Genomic DNA, 20,175 nt, shown 5'->3' with positions numbered 1-20,175 from the left:
CTATCAGTCTGGGCTCTGGCTGCCCTGCGATCCACCTCGGACTAGTGATTTTCAACCGGGGCTGCCCTCCCAGGGGACATTTGGCAATGTCTGCAGACATTTTTGATTGTCATGGCTTAAGGGAGGGGTCCTCCTGGCATCTAGTGTGTCGAAGCTGACAATGCTGCTAAACATCCTACAAGGCACAGGACAGCCCCCACAACAAAGTGTCCAGCCAAGGGTCAGCACTGCCACAGTGAGGAAGCTTGCCTGAGGACTTCCAACCTCTCCACTAGCCTGAATGCCAACGCGCAGTCTTCTGTAAGGCAAGAGAGCAACACCATGCTCCCTCTCTCCTCAAGAGCCATCAACGGGCTGCGTGGTTTCTCGAATTCCTAGGAAAGTCAGAGAAGTCTCAGAACAAATGGTGATGCTGGGGGTTTTTATTTTTCAGATTCATGTGGCGTGAAAGGATGACCGACTCAGGAGGGCCCCAGAGGCACACACTTTGTTTTTTATCAACGTTGCTTTCCCAGAAAGTTCCTGAGAAGTCAGACACCGTGCTTCGCTGCATAATATCTGGTAACCATCACCAGCTAATCACCGTCTGAAATCTCCCTGCAGACCAGGTTTTTTGGCTCACAAAGACATTATTGAAACATCATTTGGGAAAATTACCTGGGAAGTTAGTTCTGAGTAATTGATTGAGCAACTAAATCCTCTATAATTTTTTTCCAAAAGATTTCTTTGAGTAACTTCCTGGACACATTGTAGTGATCTTCTTTATGTTACATTGTGGTTCTTGGTTAGGCAACTCCCACACTGGTTATTTTTTCAGATAATCCACTCAATTTCCTGTGGCACACAGGAATGGCACAAATAACTTCACTTCAGGCAATTTGTTGAACTGTTTTTCCATTGCTCTTTTACTGACATCCCCAGACTGGCTAAATTCGTCTCCCCACTGCTTGCCCTCTTCAGGCCTGCTCATCAGCAATGAAAAGGTTAAATCCAAGGCACAGGTGCCCAGTGAGGAAAAGCAGGGACTGGCATTTCCCTTGACTGGAGAATAAATAACCCAGAGCTGAGCCGGAATTGGTGTCGCCAGTGGTAAAAAAGATTTATTATTAGAAGAAAATAGAAGCAGGGGCTGGCCCAGTGGCATAGTGGTTAAGTTGGGCATGCTCCACTTCGGTGGCCCAGGTTCACAAGTTCGGATCCCAGGTGCGGACCTACACCACTCATCAGCCAAGGTGAGGCAGCGTCTCACATACAAAATAGTGGAAGATGGGCACATATGTTAGCTCAGGGCCAATCTTCCTCAAGCAAAAAAAAAGAGGAAGATCAGCAACAGATGTTAGCTCAGGGCTAATCTTACTCAAGCAAAAAAAAAGAGGAAGATTGGCAACAAATGTTAGCTCAGGGCGAATCGTCCTCAGGGAAAAAAAAATAGAAGCAAATTAATTGGGTAAGGAAGTGGTATCTTGTACTTTGTGGGTTGTTTTCTTTTCTTTCTTAGATTATGTCTCTACCCTTGAAAACATGGAGCACCAGTGGTCTTTCCTGAGGGCAGACAAAACTCTTCTCCTCCCGGTCTCTTTTTCTAAGTCCAGAGAGGGGAAGAGCCAGCCTCTGAAATGGCTGCGCTTCCTTAGCAGGAGACATAATAAATTCTTGTCTCCAGTCTGGAAGTTGGGGCGTAGAACTTGGCACTCAGCTTCTCCGAGCCCAGAGCTGAGCCCCCGCTCTTCCTCGGTGCTGTCCATAGCCATTCAGATAGAGGGACAGGCACAAGTCCACTACTGAGCCTTCAGAGTAGGGCCCCACGTCTCCCCAGGAAGCCCCAGTGTTTGGACATCCCTAAACTTGGCTACTGGTCCCCATACGCATTAGCCAGATACTTGTGAAACGTTCTGGAGGTGGCTTTCAGTATGTGGCCTGCAGGTAGTGTTAAAAAACAAGAGTAGGATTTTCGGGTGAGGTTTCCAGCAAATGGAGGAAGAAAAGAGAACCACCCACAAGGTACAAGATACCACTTCCCTATGCAAGTCTCATTTCTGGCTGATTATTCAGATCTATACCGCACAGAGGGAAAAAACCAGTCAGCCGTTAAGAAACAGGGAATCAGTCAGCCCTGATCAGTCTGAATGAGAAATTGGAATCCACAAGATGATCAGGAGCTCCCCAGGCCCAGCTCATGCATTCTCTGTATACTCTCTTCAAAAAGTCACATACACACAAAAAAGGAGCAATTAAATGCTTCCTAAGAAGAAATCTAATAAAAGTGACTGAGAGGGGGCAGAAGGCTGATAAGAACAGGCAGAAATGAATTATTGTCAGCAGCTTCCTTGATGGTATTTCGGGGAAGCTCATGTTTGGTGGTTTAATCATTTGCCTGAAAGAGACTCAGCCAAGCAGCCACTGGAGAAGGACAGGTCCTTGCCTGCATTCTATTTGCTCCTGGCTCCAGGGACCGACTGACTACTCAGGTGCCTACCTGAAGGAGGAGGCAAAGAGAACACCTGCAGTTACCACAAAGCACATTCATGGTGTCGGCACAGAGGTAGCCTAGCTGGGAGACCCAAAATTAGACAAGACAGAGAGGGAGCAAGGGACTCTGAGCATCCTCAGGTCCCATCCATGGTACAGGTCTCAGAAGAGCATGGAGTTCTTCTCTTAGTGGTCTCTGGGATTGCTTGCCAAAAATCAGGTGATAAGACAGAAACACAAGAATCTTCCTGGGATGGATTCAGAATGGTGTATTGTTTCCAAGTACCGGGCTTTCCTCCTGTGTATATGGCACATTTCAATACATTTTTCAGTGATGTGGAGACTAGTGAGAAATCTCTTTGGGACCCTCTGGAAACCTTCCTGCCCTGTCACAAGAGGAAAAATCCCAAGGTATGAATGGAATTCCTGGGGGCTTTACCAGATTAGCCCATTAGTATCACATCCGGTTAATGATCACCAGGTGAGGATGAACCCCTTCTGAGGGAGAAAGCATAGGTCAATTTCTGTGATGACATCAGTCACAGATGCACAGTACCAGCCTCGGAGACCTACTTTCCAGACTCCTTCATCCTCAGGAAGATACGGCATTTGCTAATCCACTTTGTTCTCTCTTTTGTACCATAACCTCTGAGCCCTGTTAAAGTATAGTTTTCAAAAAGGTGAAGTGATTCCCATGCAAATATGAAATGAACATTTCAAAGATTTTATTCAATTCTTTAAATAAAGAGGGAACCAGAAAGTATTAAGACCAGGTCAAAGAGCATTTGAGGAATTAGGTATGTATAGCCAATTTAATAAGAGAATGTTAGGATAAGATTGCTGGGTTAGGTAAAACACTGGTTAATGTCCTAAAGGGCAATAAACCATAGCAGTGGGTTATCATTTCTGCCAGACAGAGATTATTTACATCTCTATTGGATGAAAATCTGAAAGTTTACATGTAACTTAAATAAATCTGGGAATTTTAATCAATGGTAATCATTGAATAAAACAAAGTACATTCTCCTAGATAATTCTTAGATGGATCTTTGTCCCCATATTGTCCCACGTTGAAGGAAGATACTATCCACATTTTTGCCTTATTTCTAAGTTTTAGGTATTTTTTGTTAATAGCTCCTTGAGATTAGAGACAGGACTGTTCATTTTGTATGCCCCATCCGCACCCAGCACAGCCCTGCCTTAGGCACATAACATGCTCGATGGTGCTTATGAGTGATGTGTTTGTATCACCAAGAGGAAGATTTTCCAGTTCCCCCACTGACATATCCCTCATGCTCATCCCTATTGCTTATTACCCATTCTTGTTCATAACTTTATGATTTTCTGTTCTAAAAATACTTACTGTAATAATAATATTCTTATTTCTTTATCATCAGGTCAGCCCAAGCCCGAGGTCACTTGGTATAAGAATGGTCAAGCTGTAGATGAGTGCGGCATTATTTCCAGTTATGAATCCTTTGAGAATCAGTACATTCACATGTTACATCTCTTTGGGTAAGTGGGTGTGCCTCTGTGGACTGTTTACTAGGATCCCTGTATTCTCTCCTGTGCTGTTACTATGAGGTAAGGCCAAAAGATCGGCTCATGTTTGCTTTTTGAGTCCTAATGTTAGATGCTGTTGTCAGGTACCAGCCAAGGTGTCCAGCAATGACTCTTTGCTGAGCTCTGCCTGGTAACTAAGCACACTCCCCTAATTTGCTGCCACTGATGGAATTACAACTTTATCTAGAATTTTATTCAAGGTGCTCCAGCTATTCTCATTCATTAAATGAGCTTTTCACTTAATCTTGTTTTCTCTGGAAAGTTAAGAAGCACAATAGGAGATATATATGTATATTTGTGGTGGTGGTGGTGGTTGTTAGTTTGTTCATGTCAGTGTTGGCAAACTTTTTCTATAAAGGGTCAGGTAGTAAATATTTTAGACTTGGAAGGCCAGATGGTCTCTGTCACAACTGCTCAACTCTTCCGTTGTAGTGCAAAGGCAGCCATAGACAATACATTTTTAAAAAAAAAAGCATGACTGTGTTCCAATAAAACTTTATTTAGAGAAACAGATAAGGGGCCAGATTTGGCCTGTGGGCTACAGTTTACCAACCCCTGGTCTAGATGGTAAGATCCTTGAGGATATACACACTGTACTTGCTTTTTTTTTTTTTAATTGGTTTATAACATTGTATAAATTTCAGGTGTACATCATTGTACTTCTATTTCTGCATGGATTACATCATGTTCTCATGTTCATCACCCAAATACTAATTACAATCCATCACCACACCAATCTCTGTCTCTATGTGTTTGTTGTTGTTGTTATTATCTACTACTTAATAAGTGAGATCATATGGTATTTGACCTTCTCCCTCTGACTTATTTCACTTTGCATAATACCCTCAATGTCCATCCATGTTGTCACAAATGGCTGGATTTCATCGTTTCTTATGGCTGAGTAGTATTCTATTGTGTATATATACCACATCTTCTTTATCCATTCGTCCCTTAATGGACACTTAGGTTGCTTCCAAGTCTTGGCTATTGTGAATAATGCTGCAATGAACACAGGGGTGCATGCGTGGAATAGCTGGATCATATGGTAGTTCTATCCTTAATTTTTTGAGGAATCTCCGTACTGTTTTCCATAGTGGCTGCACCAGTTTGTACTCCCACCAGCAGTGTATGAGAGTTCCCTTCTCTCCACATCCTCTCCAACACTTGTTGTTTCCTGTCTTGTTAATTATAGCCATTCTTAGGAGTGTGAGGTGATATCTCATTGTAGTTTTGATTTGCATTTTCCTGATAGTTAAGGATGTTGAACATCTTTTCATGTGCCTGTTGGCCATCTGTATATCTTCTTTGGAGAAATGTCTGTTCAGGTCTTTTGCCCATTTTTTAATTGGGTTGTTAGTTTTTTTGTTGTTGAGATGCATGAGTTCTTTATATATTTTGGAGATTAACCCTTTATCAGATGTATGGTTTGCAAATATCTTCTCCCAATTGTTAGGTTGTCTTTTCGTTTTGTTGATGGTTTCCTTTGCTGTGCAGAAGCTTTTTAGTTTGATGTAGTCCCATTTGTTTATTTTTTCTATTGTTTCTCTTGCCCGGTCAGACATGGTGCTTGAAAATATGTTGCTAAGACCGATGTCGAAAAATGTACTGCCTATGTTTCCTTCTAGAAGTTTCATGGTTTCAGGTATTATATTCAAGTCTTTAATCCATTTTGAGTTAATTTTTGTGTATGGTGTAAGGCAATGGTCTACTTTCGTTCTTTTGCATGTGGCTGTCCAGTTTTCCCAACACCATTTGTTGAAGAGACTTTCCTTTCTCCATTGTATGTTCTTGGCTCCTTTGTCGAAGATTAGCTGTCCAGAGATGTGTGGGTTTATTTCTTGGCTTTCAATTCTGTTCCATTGATATGTGTGTCTGTTTTTGTGCCAGTACCATGCTGTTTTGGTGACTATAGCTTTGTAGTGTATTTTGAAATCAGGGAGTGTGATACCTCCAGCTTTGTTCTTTTTTCTCAGGATTCCTTTAGGTATTCGGGGTCTTTTGTTGTTCCATATAAATTTTAGGATTCACTGTTCTATTTCTGTGAAAAATGTTGTTGGAACTTTGATAGGGATTGCATTGAATCTATAGATTGCTTTAGGAAGTATGGACATCTTAACTATGTTAATTCTTCCAGTCCAAGAGCACGGAATATCTTTCCATTTCTTTGTGTCCTCTTCAATTTCTTTCAGCAATGTTTTATAGTTTTCAGTGTACAGATCTTTCGCCTCTCTGGTTAAGTTTATTCCTAGGTATTTTATTCTTTTTGTTGCAATTGTAAATGGGATTGTATTCTTAATTTCTCTTTCTGCTACTTTGTTGTTAGTGTATAGAAATGCAACTGATTTTTGTATGTTGATTTCGTATCCTGCAACTTTACTGTATTCGTTTATTACTTCTAAAAGATTTTTGGTGGACTCTTTAGGGTTTTCTATATATAAAATCATGTCATCTGCAAATAGGACACACTGTACTTCTTTGTATGCTTTCCACCCTTGCCTTTGTCCCTGAGCGCTCAATACATATTTCTTGATTGATTAATTTTAGTTTCACACTAAGCTAAACTATTATACTCACTTTTTAGCCAGAAGAGAAGCTTGACGCTTCTGGAAAAAGTATTCAATCCTGATGCAAGGAATAATGATAGGGTAATATGATAATAGATGTGGTTGCATTTTTCTGCTTAGTAGTAAATAGGCTGGGTATTGATGATCTTTGAAAGTTCTGACATTTTACACCAGTAGTTCTGAACTGTGGTTGCCCATTAGCATCACCTGGGGAGTGATGCTAATGCGAACCCACTAATGCTTCGCCTTCACCCTTGAGTACTTCATTCCAAACCCCAGGTGATTCCAATGTGTTGTCCAAGTTGGAAAATGCTTTACATCCTAAAACATTCATCTGCCAAGTAGTTTGACAGCTTCCAGTATGTTAAATGCTGGTTAGGAAAATGAATGGTATTTTGTGCAAACGCCTTTCAAAGACTAAAAGTTAGTTATTAGTTACAACATTAGTCTCAAGTTTTCTTACCATTATCAATACACCATAAACCACCAGATTAGCTCATAGTTCCCCAAAGAAAAGTACTTTTCTTTATCTACCCAAGTTTAGTCTTTGGGTCATTAAATCTGCATTCTTAGATAGGTGAAAGCATCTATTTCTGTGTTTCCCAAGGGCTTTTACTGGTTTAACACATCTAATGTGCAGTTCTGCTTTGAGGCCACGAGTCCTGCTGCCGTATTTATCGACCTTCTGATCTTCTCTCTTTCCTCGGTAGCACCTCGTCCCCTGTCCTCCCTGCACTTCTTGCTCACACGGTTCTAATCTCATGCAACTGTGTACTTTGGACAAATGAGACTGCTTGGAAGAGATTGATCAGCGCTGTTTTGACCTTCGCATTACCACAGGTCAAATGTGCTTGGCAGACAAGAGAAATAGAAAGCCAAGAAAGTGTTCCAAGGGAGAGAAACATCAATAATAACAGTATGATTTGTACTGTAGCATGAAAAAAAATTTTTTTTGCAGAAGATGCGGGAGTTGAGAGAACGGGAGGAAAATGCAAATAGACGTTTTCTACCTCATAGTGAAAGCAAGTTGCGACGACCGTGTGTATACAAATGGGGAATTGTGGTCTCTTATGAATACAATGTAAAGAAAGGCAGCAAAGCAACAGATAAAAATCTGTCCAGGAACCCACACCTAGAGAGAGACACTCATCTCTGCAGCAGGGAGGCCTCTTTTAATGGTCACAGTCATATCCCACTGTGCTGAGGGAGAGCAGAGATTACAAGTGAGGCAGGAGGGAGGGACAGGAAGGGTGGGTGGATGGAACAAGAGAACTTGGGTTAGAGGGAGGGCCAAGCAGCCCTCTGGCATTGGCTGGGCTGGAGGCAGGCTCTGCAGAAGGCCTGGTTGGGACAATGGCCAGGAGAACTACACAAGCCAGTCTGCTCATGGTGTGTACAGGGTTGAACAGTGTCCCCCCCCAAATTCATGTCTAGCCTACTGAAGGATAATGTCCAGCCCCCCTGGACTCTCAGAATGTGACCTTATTTGGAAATAGGGTCTTTCCAGATGTAATTAGTTAAATTAAGATGAAATCATACTGAATTAATATGGGCCCTAATCCAATGACCAGTGTCCTTATAAAAAGAGAAAACAGAGATATACACAGAGGAAAAACGACTGTGTGAAGACAAGGCAGAGATTGGGGTGATGCAGTGGCAAGCTAAGAAATGCCAAGGATTGCCAGCCACCACCAGAAGCTAGTAAGGGCCAACTGAAGATTCTTCCCTGGAGCCTTCAGAGGGAGCGCGGCCCTCCCGACACCTTGATTTTGGACTTCTAGCCTCCAGAACTGTAAAAGAATAAATTTCTGTTGTTTTATGCTACCCTCTTTGTGGTAGTTTGTTACGGCAGCTCTAGGAAACTAGTATATGGTGTATCTGAACATTTTAATTAAAAAAAAAAAGTGCTGCCCTTTGCCTACCTTGGCATAGAGGTCACCAGCTTTATCTGATAATGTAGTGCTGGTTCCCAAGATATCAGCTGAGTTCACCCAGGCCACCTGGGAGGCATCTATGGGTCAAGGGCAAAGAACATTTTTCCAACCTGGCCCCAAAGTGGGTATTGATTACTCAAGATTTTGAAGGAAAAATCAATATGAAGGTTTCCTAGGTCACTTGTGTTTTTGCCCTCAGGGGACATTTGGCAATGTCTAGAGACATTTTTGATTATCACGACTGGGGAGGGGTGCTACTGGCGTCCAGTGCGTGGAGGCCAAGGATACTGCTAAACATTCGACATTGCCCAGGGCAGTCTTCCACGACAAAGGACTCTCCGGTCTAAAATGTCCATAGTGCTGAGGGTGAGAAACTGTCTAACAAACCACCACAAAACAGTGCTTGAAACAGCAGCAGCTTATCATCTCGCGTGATTCTATGGGCTGGCTGTGGTTCTGTGCTGGTCTGCCTGGCCCACTCGTGCTCATATGCCACTTGAGTCAATTTGCGGATTGGCTTGCCTGGAAGGTCCAAGATGGCTTCACCAACAGGTCCAGCAGTTGATTCTGGCTCTTGGCTGAGCCACCTCAGTTCTCCTCCACATGGGTTCTTATCCTCCAGTAGGCTAGAACTGGCTTCCTCAGGGCAGCATTCCAGGATAACGGAGCTGCATGGCCTCTTGAGTTCCCCACAACACCAATCCTGCCGCATTCTCCTGGCCAAAGCAAGCCACAGGGCCAGACCAGATTTAAGAGGCAGGAAAATAGACGCCACCTCGTGAAGAGTAGAGTGGCAAAGTCACATTGCAACAGGGCATGCATAAGTGGATGAGAGGAATTCGTGGCCAAATTTTGTAATCTACTATACTTTCCATCCATCTAACACCTATTTTGTAAGAATTATTTGTTAGAAAACAATTATTTTGTAGGTAAAGGGGAGCCATAGAAAAATTTTTTTTAGCAGGATAAAGAAGTTTGCAGAAAAAGGTTAATTAAACCTTTTAAACCACTCCACTTCTCCAAGCCCACGCATCTTGCAGGGAGGAACACAGCCCATAGCTCCAGGGACTTCATGGACAAACCCCTGACTCCTGAAAATGGTTGCTCTTTCCCAGAGTACTTACCACCTCAGGAACCTTCCTGAATTGCCTTCTGTGAAACAGCACTCACCTCATGTTCTTTTTCCCTCTGATTATTCCTTTATTTGGCTTCCATCTATCTCCCCAACTAGACTGAAAGCTCCATGAGACTGCTCTCCCCTCGGTTCCTAGAGGGACCGGCACATAGCATGTGCTCCATAAATATTGGTTGCATAAAGTTAGTAACTTCTGCTTTGCTTATGTCCTTTCTTCTGTATTAGAATGTAAACTCCTGGGATCAGGGACTGAGATTTTTGTTACTTCCTATCCCCATGGCCTGATGTGTTTGTAAATGATGATAAAATTCTCCAGGTCCTTCCTCAAAGGCCACACTTCCTTTTTTCATACTCTGCCACTTAGTGTATGGCCTTGAGCAAGTCAATTAACTTCTCTTTACTTCAGTTTCTTAATCCGTAAAATGAGTTTTTGTGATGATTTAAATGAGATTATTGAGGCAAAATGACCATCAAAGTGTGCATTTAAGAGTGCAATAAATATTAGTTATTAGTTAGTAGTTAATATCATTTTACTGACCACTCCCTGATAGCATTGTGTTCCCAGAATTACTCTGAAAGAATTACTCTGTCCTAGCTTATAATACCAGGTATATTTAGAGCCAGAATAATTTTATATGAACAGTTTTGAAAAGTGTTGGAATCAGTGGAGAAGTTTCAAAGACCAGAAGGAAATGGATATTTAACAGGAGAGCTGTAACCCAGAAATGAAGGTTGAAGCTGGTTTTGTTATATACATGTCTGTACTTGAAACCCTGTTTGGATGGTTTTTAGAAGGTGGAATCTGTGGCTTTAGTGAAGTCTCGGCCTTCTCAGTTATTCCTCACACCTGGGCAGACAGACAGACCCCCCCCCCACCCCCCACCCCCACCCCCACCTCAGGAGCCTTGGGACACTGTGTTATATTCCTGAAGCCACTCTGGTTTGTAGTGGGCAGAGTTGTTCATAAGTGCTTATTGTCTGAGCAAAGACTTAGGCCCCTGGTGGTGCCATCAGCCTCTTTCAGTACAGGATCACCCAGGGAATCTCCTTGCCAAACGTCTAAAAAACGAATTGTTTGTCATGATTGAAGCTAGGCAAATGAGTTCAGTCTTCCCTAGGTATCTGCGGGAAATTGGTTCCAGGAACACCCTCGGATACCAAAATCCGTGGAGGCTCAAGTCCCTTATACTGTACTATACAGTGGCCTAGTCCAGTGAATACAGTCGGCCATCGGTGTCTGCAAGTTTCCCCTCTGTGGATTCAACCAACCACGGATCGAAATCAATCCGCAATTGGTTGAATCTGTGGATACAAACCCAGTGGATATGGAGGGCCAACTGTATACGTGAATCAGTTAAAAATATCTCTGTTCCCGGAAGAAATACCTCAAGGCACACCTCCTGCTAAAGGTAGAATTGTCACCATCAACTTCACTTACAAAGGTCAGGAGATTATTTCCAACATTGAGAGCAAGGATCTGAAGCCAGGTTGTCTGGATTTAAGTCCCAGATCTACCTCTTACAAATTGTATCATCTTGGACAAGTTACTTAACCTCTTTGAGCCTCAGTTTCCTCATCTGCAAAATGAGGATAATGAGAGTACCTGCTTTATAGGGTTGGTGTGAGGGTTAAATCATCACATGCAAAGAATTTAGGATAGTCTATAAATAATAATTATATTGTGCAATTTGAACATATTCCCCATACTGAACTATAATTTGGGAACTGACTAAAAATAGGACAATTTGGGGCCGGCCCCGTGGCTTAGCGGTTGAGTGCACGCGTTCCGCTGCTGGCAGCCCGGGTTCGGATCCCGGGCGCGCACTCACGCACCGCTTCTCCGGCCATGCTGAGGCCGCGTCCCACATACAGCAACTAGAAGGATGTGCAGCTATGACATACAGCTATCTACTGGGGCTTTGGGGGAACAAATAAATGAATAAAAAAAAAATAGGACAATTTGGAGGTAAGAAAGGTAGCTTAGATTGGCAGCATTTTGCTCTCTGCTGTTTCTTTCTTGGAGGGTAAAATATAGTTAACGTGTTTGATTAAGGAATCATTGGGTAGAAATAAAGATGACTGAATCTTGCTATGTCTTGGCTAAGACAGAAAAGGCATTTCATCCAAGGTTGGAAAGCATTTGTGAACTTCGTGTTCTCGTGAGCTTAAGTAGGTGTAATAAGTCTTAAGATGACTGGTAGAACTCTCTGGCACCTGGAAGGCCTCTGTGTTCCCAGGATGGAGCCGAGGCGGAATCTTGCGGCATTCTTCCTGAATGAATTCAGCAGGTACATCTGTTTATTGAATGAGTCTCAAAGGTCTGATGAGAAACTCCCATTTAGTCCCCAGCATGATAGGTCCTTTGCTGAGAATCCACTGCCCGTCATCACATTCCAGTTTGACTTTATAGGTAAGTTGTCTCAGAGGAGTGAGTGGTGATAGGAGCCACACCGTGGGATGCTCAGCTTTTCCTGTGTGCTCACTCATCTTTTGCTGGGGGCTGGACATGATGCTGACTGTCAGGGCAAGCCAATGCTAGTCTGGAGGCAGGTGACAGATTGACCCAAGAGCCCCTCCCAAGACCTTGGAGAGCCAGAGAAAAGTGCACTGATCACTGGAAATTGACACACACTGAATGTCTCTGAAATTGTCACTCCACAGATGCATTCTGAGAAGTTAGAGCAGACCAGTAACATTAGAGAAGTTCTTGGGCCAACTGGGGTTCAGTCTCACTTTGTAATCGCAGAATCATGGTCAGACTTTCTGAGGGTTGAAAAGATGGCAGGTCTCGCTGACGTAGAAATCACAGTGTTAGCACTAACAATCATGTGACTTACTCCCTCTTTAAAGGTGAGCATCATAAAGAAGTTACTTGACAAAGGTGGACAGCTAGCTAGGGGCAGAGCTGGAACCACATCGGGCCTTGTGAGTCCTGGGAAGGGCTTTGCCCCAACTCTGGGGGGAGGGCAGTTGGGGCAGGATTAAGAACAAGGTTCGGGTTGAGAACACGTGTCTTTGTCCTGACCAGCACAGCCCTATTTCTCCTCTCGTGCACTGAGCCAAGGGCTTCCCATGAAATTTCGCTCCACCTTTGCCCAGAAGCCTCTCCTGCCCCTGGCTCCCACCTCGCTTCTCCCCTCGCTCTGTCGTAGAGTTCTCTGTGAACTACTGTGTGTCTCGGACCCCGTGCCGCCTCTCTGTCCGCCTCCAGGCTCTGTCTTCTGTCCGCCTCCAGGCTCTGTCGCTCTGCCTGCCTGGCTTGCCCTCTCCAAACACAGGGGCTGCTTCCTTTTTCCGAATCCTGCAAAGTCAGGCCACTCCCAGTGCCTTCAACTCCTCAGCTCCTGAGACGTCAGCCCAGGCCCCCACCTACGGACATGGGTGGGGAAGGCCGACACTCTGGATCCTTCCAGGGCCCCCTCCAGACCGTACATGAGTCCAGATGAACCCGAGAATGTGCTTGACCTGTGAGAGGGGTTTGGACCTGGCGTGGTCCATCTGACCCTACCTGTGTTAGTCCACTCAAAAATACCACAGACTGGGGGGCTTAAAGAACAGCAATTTCTTTCTCACACTTCTGGAGGCTGGAAGTGTGAGATCAGGGTACCAGCATGGTGGGGTTCTGGTGAGGGCTCTTTTCCAGGCTTGGAGACAACTGCGTTCTCGCTGTGTCCTCATATGGCAGAGGGAGAGAGCCAGCTCTCTGGTGTCTCTTCTTATAAGGGCACTAATCCCATCATGAGGGCCCCACTCTCATGACCTCATCTAAACCTAATTACCTCCCAAAGGCCCTGACTCCAAATACTATCACATTGGGGGTTAAGTCTTCAACACATACATTTTAGGGGGACACAGTTCAGTCCATAGGAATGTCCCAAATATGGAAGATGTCCCAGCCAGCTCCAGGGACAGGCCTTGAGCAGGCCAGCAGGGGTGTCCAGGTTCCCATTGGTTAAGAATCAGAGACTTGCAGCGTTCTGTTAGGCCATATGTGGGTACTTACCGGGGCTGGCTCCAGAGTCATACTGCCCAGGTTCAAGTCTTGGCCCTACCTCTTATTGGGGCATGTCATTTATCCTCTATTTGCCTCAGTTTTTGTATCTGTAAAGTGGGAATAATAATAGTATCTACCTTGCAGGGTTGGGTGAAAATTAAATGAGGTAGTATACATAAGGTTTTTAGAACATCTAGTGCCTGGCATTAGCAAATGCTGAGTAAATGGTAACTCTTTGTACCCTGAGGTCTTCTGTGTTTCGTTAGACATAGTTAGTCACTCTCAGTCATAGGAGTTTGAAAGTGGAATCAGGCTGCCTGCCCATTTCAGAGAAGATGGGGTCAAACAGATCTCTGATCTCTGAATTCTTGAATGAGAATCTTAATGCAGATTCCCAGACTGGTGTAGTGTGACTGCTGCTTACATAGGTGTTAAGAAGCCAGGCTCAGGCCAAAGACGTGGACTCTACCTGGGTAGGCAGCACAGATGCAAGTGGGTGTATGAAGCCTGGGGCAGTTACTTTGTCCAGATTTTGAAGCATTAACTCAGGTCTGAGCCATTACAGAGCTCAAAGATGTTAATCAGGGCTAGTGGCGGGCTCCCACAGGGTCTTCCCCCTTGCTCTTCCTTCTGCCCGGAATGTTCTCTCCCCAGATAGCCCCATGGCTAGTTCTCTTACTTCCTTCAGGTTTCTGCTCAAAATCACCTGATCACTGAGACCTTCTCTGACCAGCCATCTAGAATAGCACCGCCTGACCCCAGCATGCACACAGCACCCGATATCATGTGTGTGTGTGTGTACATACACAGTTTTGTGTGGGTATAATTGACGTACAATAAACTACACGTGTTTAAAGTGTTCAGTTTGGTAAGCTTTGACACACACACACCCCCCCATGAAACCATCACTGCCATCAAGATAGTGAACGTATCTATCACCCTCAAAAGGTTTCTCATGCTCCTTCGCAATCCTGCTTTCCTGCCCTCTCTGTGTACCCATCCTCAAGCAACAGTCCATCTGCTTTTGGTCACTGGAGACTAGTTTGTCGTTTCTAGAATTTTATATAAATGAGATCATAGAGCATGTACTCTTGCTTTTTTCGCTCCTCATCATTATCTTGAGAGTCATCCATGTCGTTTGGTGTGTCAATAGTTCATTCCTTTTGTTGCTGAGCAGTGTTGCAGTGTTTCACTGTTTAGATCTACCAGAATTTGTTATTCCGTTCACCTGTTGATGGACACTGGGCTGTTTCCAGTCATGATGTATATTTATTCATATTTTTGTTTCCTGTGAGTCTCCCCCACCTGGCATGTAAGTTTCATGGGAGGAGAAACTTGTCTGATCTGTTTCCTGCTGGACCTCCAGCACCCAGTGCAGTCAGGCATTCAGTCAAGATTTGTGGGGTGGATTACACGATGCATTCAGTGCTTTAGTTATATTCTTCAGAGTCTTGCCCTGAGGGGAGGAGAAAGAGCTGATGGGGTTCAGGACATGCTACCCCAAAGTATGGCACCTCAGCATATTAAATATCTTAAGTTGAAGGAATTTGAAAAAAAAATGGCAGAAATAGGAAGGTCACTCTGATTGCCCTGTCCCCTTGCCTTTCTTCCCTGGAATAGGTCATAAAAATCCCATGTGAAAGGTGCCCTGCCTGTACCAGGAGGAGGGAAGACATTGTCACCAGAGATGGAGAATTGGGGGCCAAGAAATCTGTACAAACAAACGTTGTCCAACTAACGCTTGTCTTCCTAGTTACTTCCTCCCCATTTACTGCCTCTAGCCCAAACCCCATTGTCTTGTCAGTTCTTCACAAATATGTTGTTTCTTTGTCTAAAAGGTATGAAAGCTTCCTGCTGTGGTCACTTCTTCGGGTCTTCATTCTTTTTTTTATATAATAAGTAAGTAAATTTATTTATTTATTTTTATTATTATTATTATTTTTTGTGTGTGAGGAAGATCAGCCCTGAGCTAACATCCATGCCAATCCTCCTCTTTTTGCTGAGGAAGACTGGCCCTGGGCTAACATCCGTGCCCATCCTCCTCCACTTTATATGGGACGCTGCTGCAGCATGGCCTGACAAGCGGTGCGTCGGTGCGCGCCCGGGATCCAAACCTGGGCCGCCAGCAGCGGAGCGTGCGCACTTAACCGCTACGCCACGGGGCCGGCCCCTGGGTCTTCATTCTTTTGTGAGGGTTCTCATGTACATGTAAAAACTCAATAAAATTTGTATGCTTTTCTCCTGTTATTCTGTCTTTGTCAGTTTAACTTTCAGACCCACCCAGGGACCCTAACGGAGTTGAGGAAAACTTTTTCCTCCCCACCAAAGCCATTTCTTGGGCATTCATCTGAACTTGGGGAAATGATTTGAATTATTGTGGCTTCTTGGTGGTCAGCCTCCTGGTACTTTAGAAGCTATACTGTTTAGGGGGATTGTGAAGACAGGAAATAATTTTAAAAGGCCTGCCTCAGGAGCTGTAAGAGAAGGCCACCATGTCAGCAACTCCTGTCACCCATTGAGCTCCAGGGAGCCTGAGCTTCTGGTCACCATGTGGTCATCCCCTTTCTGTCCTTGTCGTTCCCCATTCCCTGGGTTGCTGCTCCAGCAGGGTGGAGATTCTTCCTCCTAGCCAGCCTTGACTAGCCTTCCCCCAACGTGGGGCTGTTCCTCCAGGCACCCCACTGGCTCCCTGCTTTCCTGTCTGCTGCCAGTCGCTGCGCCTGCTCACCCAGCGGGCCCCAGGAGATGGGAAGAGGCAGAGGCGCAATGAGATGGCCTGGTGAAGATGACAAAGAGGGACACAGCAAGCACCAAGGCTCTGACGACAGAGGAGCAGACAAAGAGAAGCAATTAAATTGTGACGGATTTCTTCCCTGACCACAGGTCTTCCCGGTTGCTTTTGAGAGAGAAGTCCTCAGGTCTGGTTTTGCACTTTCTCCCTGCCTCAGTCCAGCAATTAGTTTTTTAAAAAAAGCAAAACTAACTCGAACACCCACAGAGTTGCATGCAGGGCCAGGCATTTATTGAGAACTCAGCTCAAATTGAGCAGCAAGTCAAGTGACAGCTGATATTTTTCTGAGAATTTAATAAAGGGACTTTCATTCTTTGTAGAAATATTGGAGTCAGAGGTGGAAGTGACTCTAAGACCTTGCCACTCTAAGTTGATTTCAGACCAGCAGCAGCAGCATCCCCTGGGAGCTTGTTAGAATGCCGGAATCTCAGTCCCCACCCTGGACCTAACCAGTCAGATTCTGCATTTTAACAAGATTGCAGTCAATTTGTGTGCACATTAACACATAAGAAGCCCTGCTTTAAGGATTCTCCCTCTCCTGGCTATACGTTATGCCTGGAGAACTGTTAAAAAGTACTGATGCTCAGGTCCCGTTACTAGGAGATACTGATTTATTTCGTTAAATTCAATTGGTCTAGTCCAGTCCTTTACTTTATAGATCACCCAAGGCCCAGAGAGATCATGGCACCTGTCCAAGTTCCTAACAACTGGTTATGAACAAATCTAGGATTAGAGGACAAGAGTTCTGTCTTCCAGGGCCCCTGGGTCCTATTATATCACTCACTGTATCTCATTCTACGAGGGCTGTCCTCCAAAACAAAATCTACTAACACGTGTGCTGGAGTATAACTCAAAAAGAAGTGATCATGAGGACTTCCTTCAACAATAATTAATTGAGGGCCTGCTATATGCCGGGGACTGTTCCCAGACCCTGGGGATCCAGTAGTGAGCACAGTAAAGTCCCCAATCTCGTGGAATAGGGATAGAGGAGGAGTCGCACATTAGACACACCAGCAAGACCAGTGAAGTGTCAGGTGGAAACGAATAAAGGAGGGCAAAGGAGGGAAGGAATGTCAGGGAGGAGGTCTCTGATGAGGCACTAGGAGCAGGGATGTGAAAGGCAGGAATGAGAGAGTGATGTGTTCTCATCAGAGGGAACAGCAGGACAGAAAGAAGCCTCAGGTGGGAGCCTGCCAGGTCACTGTGGCTGGAGAGGAGGGAGCCAGCGAGCGGAGAGTGGGGGAGAGGAATCAGAGAAGCAGGATTGTAGGGTCCTGTAGGGCACGATCAATGAGCACCGCTTTGGATCTTTCTTTGAATGAGATGGGAACACACAGGAGGGTTTCTAGACAGAGAAATGATCTTTTCTGGCTACATTTTAAAAGAATGATGCTGGCTGCAGTGTTGTGATTGTTTCGTCTGTAGAGGAGACAGGACGCACCAGGGAGACCTGCGAGCGGCAATTGCGGTAACTCAGACAAGAGATGAAGTGGCCCGATCCAGGGTGGTCCTGGAGAATGTGGCAAGAAGCCGCCAGGTTCCCGATGCGTTTGACAGGACTGGATATATTGCTGTTGGACTGGATGCGGGAGGGGAGGGAAAGATGGACTCCAAGTTGTGCCGCCGCAGCAATCGATAGAATGGAATAGCAATTTTTTGAGACAAGAAGCAGGTTTGGATAGGAAAATCAAGAGTTTGGTTTGGGGCATGCTGGGTGTTTGATTAGTGAGCAGTATCAGTCCTTCAGAATTCTCAGCTTTTGTAAAAGAGCTTGGGGTCCTCTGGGCCAGTGTCTAGTGGTATGTTGTTCTCTGTCCTGCTCTCAAGATGCCATGTCTTTCATGCATTTACAATTTAATCTAGGAGTTTTTCTATTGTCACAATGTCCCTTGAGATTTCTGGAGACATTCTGGGTCACTATGCCAGCCTGTGGCCTATTGGAAGGTGAAGGGTGGGGACTGTTTTCACCTACCCTTGAGTTTTCGTTTGATAAGAGGGGTCTGTTGTCTGTTAACCAAGCCTGACGGTAGTCAGGCCACAGGATTTTTTCCTTTCTGAAGTCAATTTGCTCATTTCTTGTTCAAGAATGTCTGGTCGGTCTGCGTTGCTCCCAGAGCTCGAAAAACTGTCAAAAGCTCAGCACTTTTGTGCCAAACAAGAGCCGGGAAATCACACCCTATACATGCCTAGGCAAAGATCCCTTCTCTTCGAGCTGGTCTAGTGTCACACAGTGGATGGGCAGCATGTGAACCCAGGCAGACTTGGCAATCTACCTCTCCAATCTGCTCAGAATTGCACTCAGGTGAAGAAGAAAAGGAGACTTTCCCCTGCAGTTCGCTTGCATGCTGAGCTCCTGAGCAGAATTCTGTGCCTTCCAACCCACCGCTTCTGTGCTTCGGGGCCCTCTCCCCACACACACCAGCTCATTTCTTTACTGACCCTTGCCCGTGACCTGCTTATTCCAGCCCCGGTACATTTGCCCGGAATGCCCTCCCCTCCTCCCCACCCCGCCAAAGTTTAATCCTTCCCTGCAGGGCTCAAGTTCCATACTCCTGGCTTGGTTCCCTGAAGATCCAGGCCACTGTGACCTCTCCCCTGCTAGCCACCAGAAGAGCTCACTGCCTCAACTGTGGCTTTTGGAATTCAATGACACTAAAGTTTGCAAATCGCATACTGCTCTGTGTTTAAGACCTGAATCTTGGCAAAATTGGCAGTTCCCCTAGGGAAAGAACCAAGTCTTACAGTGCTCAAGTCCCACTCAGTGTGCTGGGCATATATAGTTGTTGGTCTAAAAGGATATATGGGGGAATGGAGTGTTCCTGCTCCACCAGAGGCCACAGGCCATATTGGCTATGGAGAGCAGGAGGGCTACAGCCTCAACCCCGGTACACTGTGCAAATGTGGTGAGCATCTTACAGGATGGTTTCCATTCCTCCCTAAATGGCTGCTTTGACCTCCTTCCCAGTGAATTAGAGCCCAAGGTCCAAACCCCTCAGTCTGGAATGGAAAATCTTCCATGACCTGGGCCCTGCCCACCTCCTGGTGGGTGACTATTCCTTCTGATTTGCCTGGGTCAGCCTCAGTTTCCCTGACATGGCCCCAGTTTTTGCCTGTGGTTTGGTGTAAGTCTTAATAGCATCCCTTTTTACTCTCTAAAGCCTCCCAATTAAATAGTAAATAATGCAGTTGCCCTACCTTTCAGCCTACCATGTCCCCAGGTTCCAAATAAAGAATGGTTTATTGTTTCTTGTGGGGGCCTGGAGCATTTGTACCTCCTCCTCCCTTTAGACTGTTCCCTCTGCCTGGAATGATCAGCAGCAACCCTCCACCCCACACCCCAGGCAGACACCGTCCTTCCTGCCAGAATCCTGCAGTGTGTTTTCTAGGCCGGCTTCAGTTTTTATGTTCCCAGGAAACCTTCCCTCATTATCTTGCATCCTTCTCCTCTGGATCTCTGCAACTGGTTTGATTTTTGATGGCACTTTTCACATATTGTCCTGTATTGTAGCTATTTGTATAGACCCCTCATTTCCCTTATTGAATGGGAACCTCCTGTGGAAGGGCCTAGGAATTTAACATCTTTACCTTCTGCACAGTGCCTTATATATGGTAGATATTTCTTATAGTTTTTTTTCTGTTGTGTAACTTAATTCAGTCACATCTCTGGGCCTCAGTTCCAACATCTGTAAAATAAATCATTTCTGTATCAGTCAGGGTCTAACCAG

At 45.0% G+C, this 20,175-nt stretch overlaps 1 protein-coding gene across 2 annotated transcripts in view; it reads left to right on the top strand.

Annotated features, from left to right (window-relative positions):
* The window catches only part of ALPK2 (alpha kinase 2), a 154,296-nt gene that overhangs the window by 44,735 nt on the left and 89,386 nt on the right, over window positions 1-20,175 (top strand). For both annotated transcript variants that reach the window (XM_058557213.1, XM_058557212.1), the window contains exons 2-3: window positions 434-561; window positions 3,867-3,984. In XM_058557213.1, the coding sequence (XP_058413196.1) occupies window positions 438-561; window positions 3,867-3,984 (242 nt within the window). In that variant the 5' untranslated portion in view covers window positions 434-437. The remainder of the gene's footprint in view (window positions 1-433; window positions 562-3,866; window positions 3,985-20,175) is intronic.

The sequence above is a fragment of the Diceros bicornis genome, chromosome 16, assembly GCF_020826845.1.
Source record: "Diceros bicornis minor isolate mBicDic1 chromosome 16, mDicBic1.mat.cur, whole genome shotgun sequence".
NCBI classification, from domain to species: domain Eukaryota; kingdom Metazoa; phylum Chordata; class Mammalia; order Perissodactyla; family Rhinocerotidae; genus Diceros; species Diceros bicornis.
Note: the sequence above shows the minus strand (reverse complement) of the source record. Positions and strands in the feature narration are given on the sequence as shown.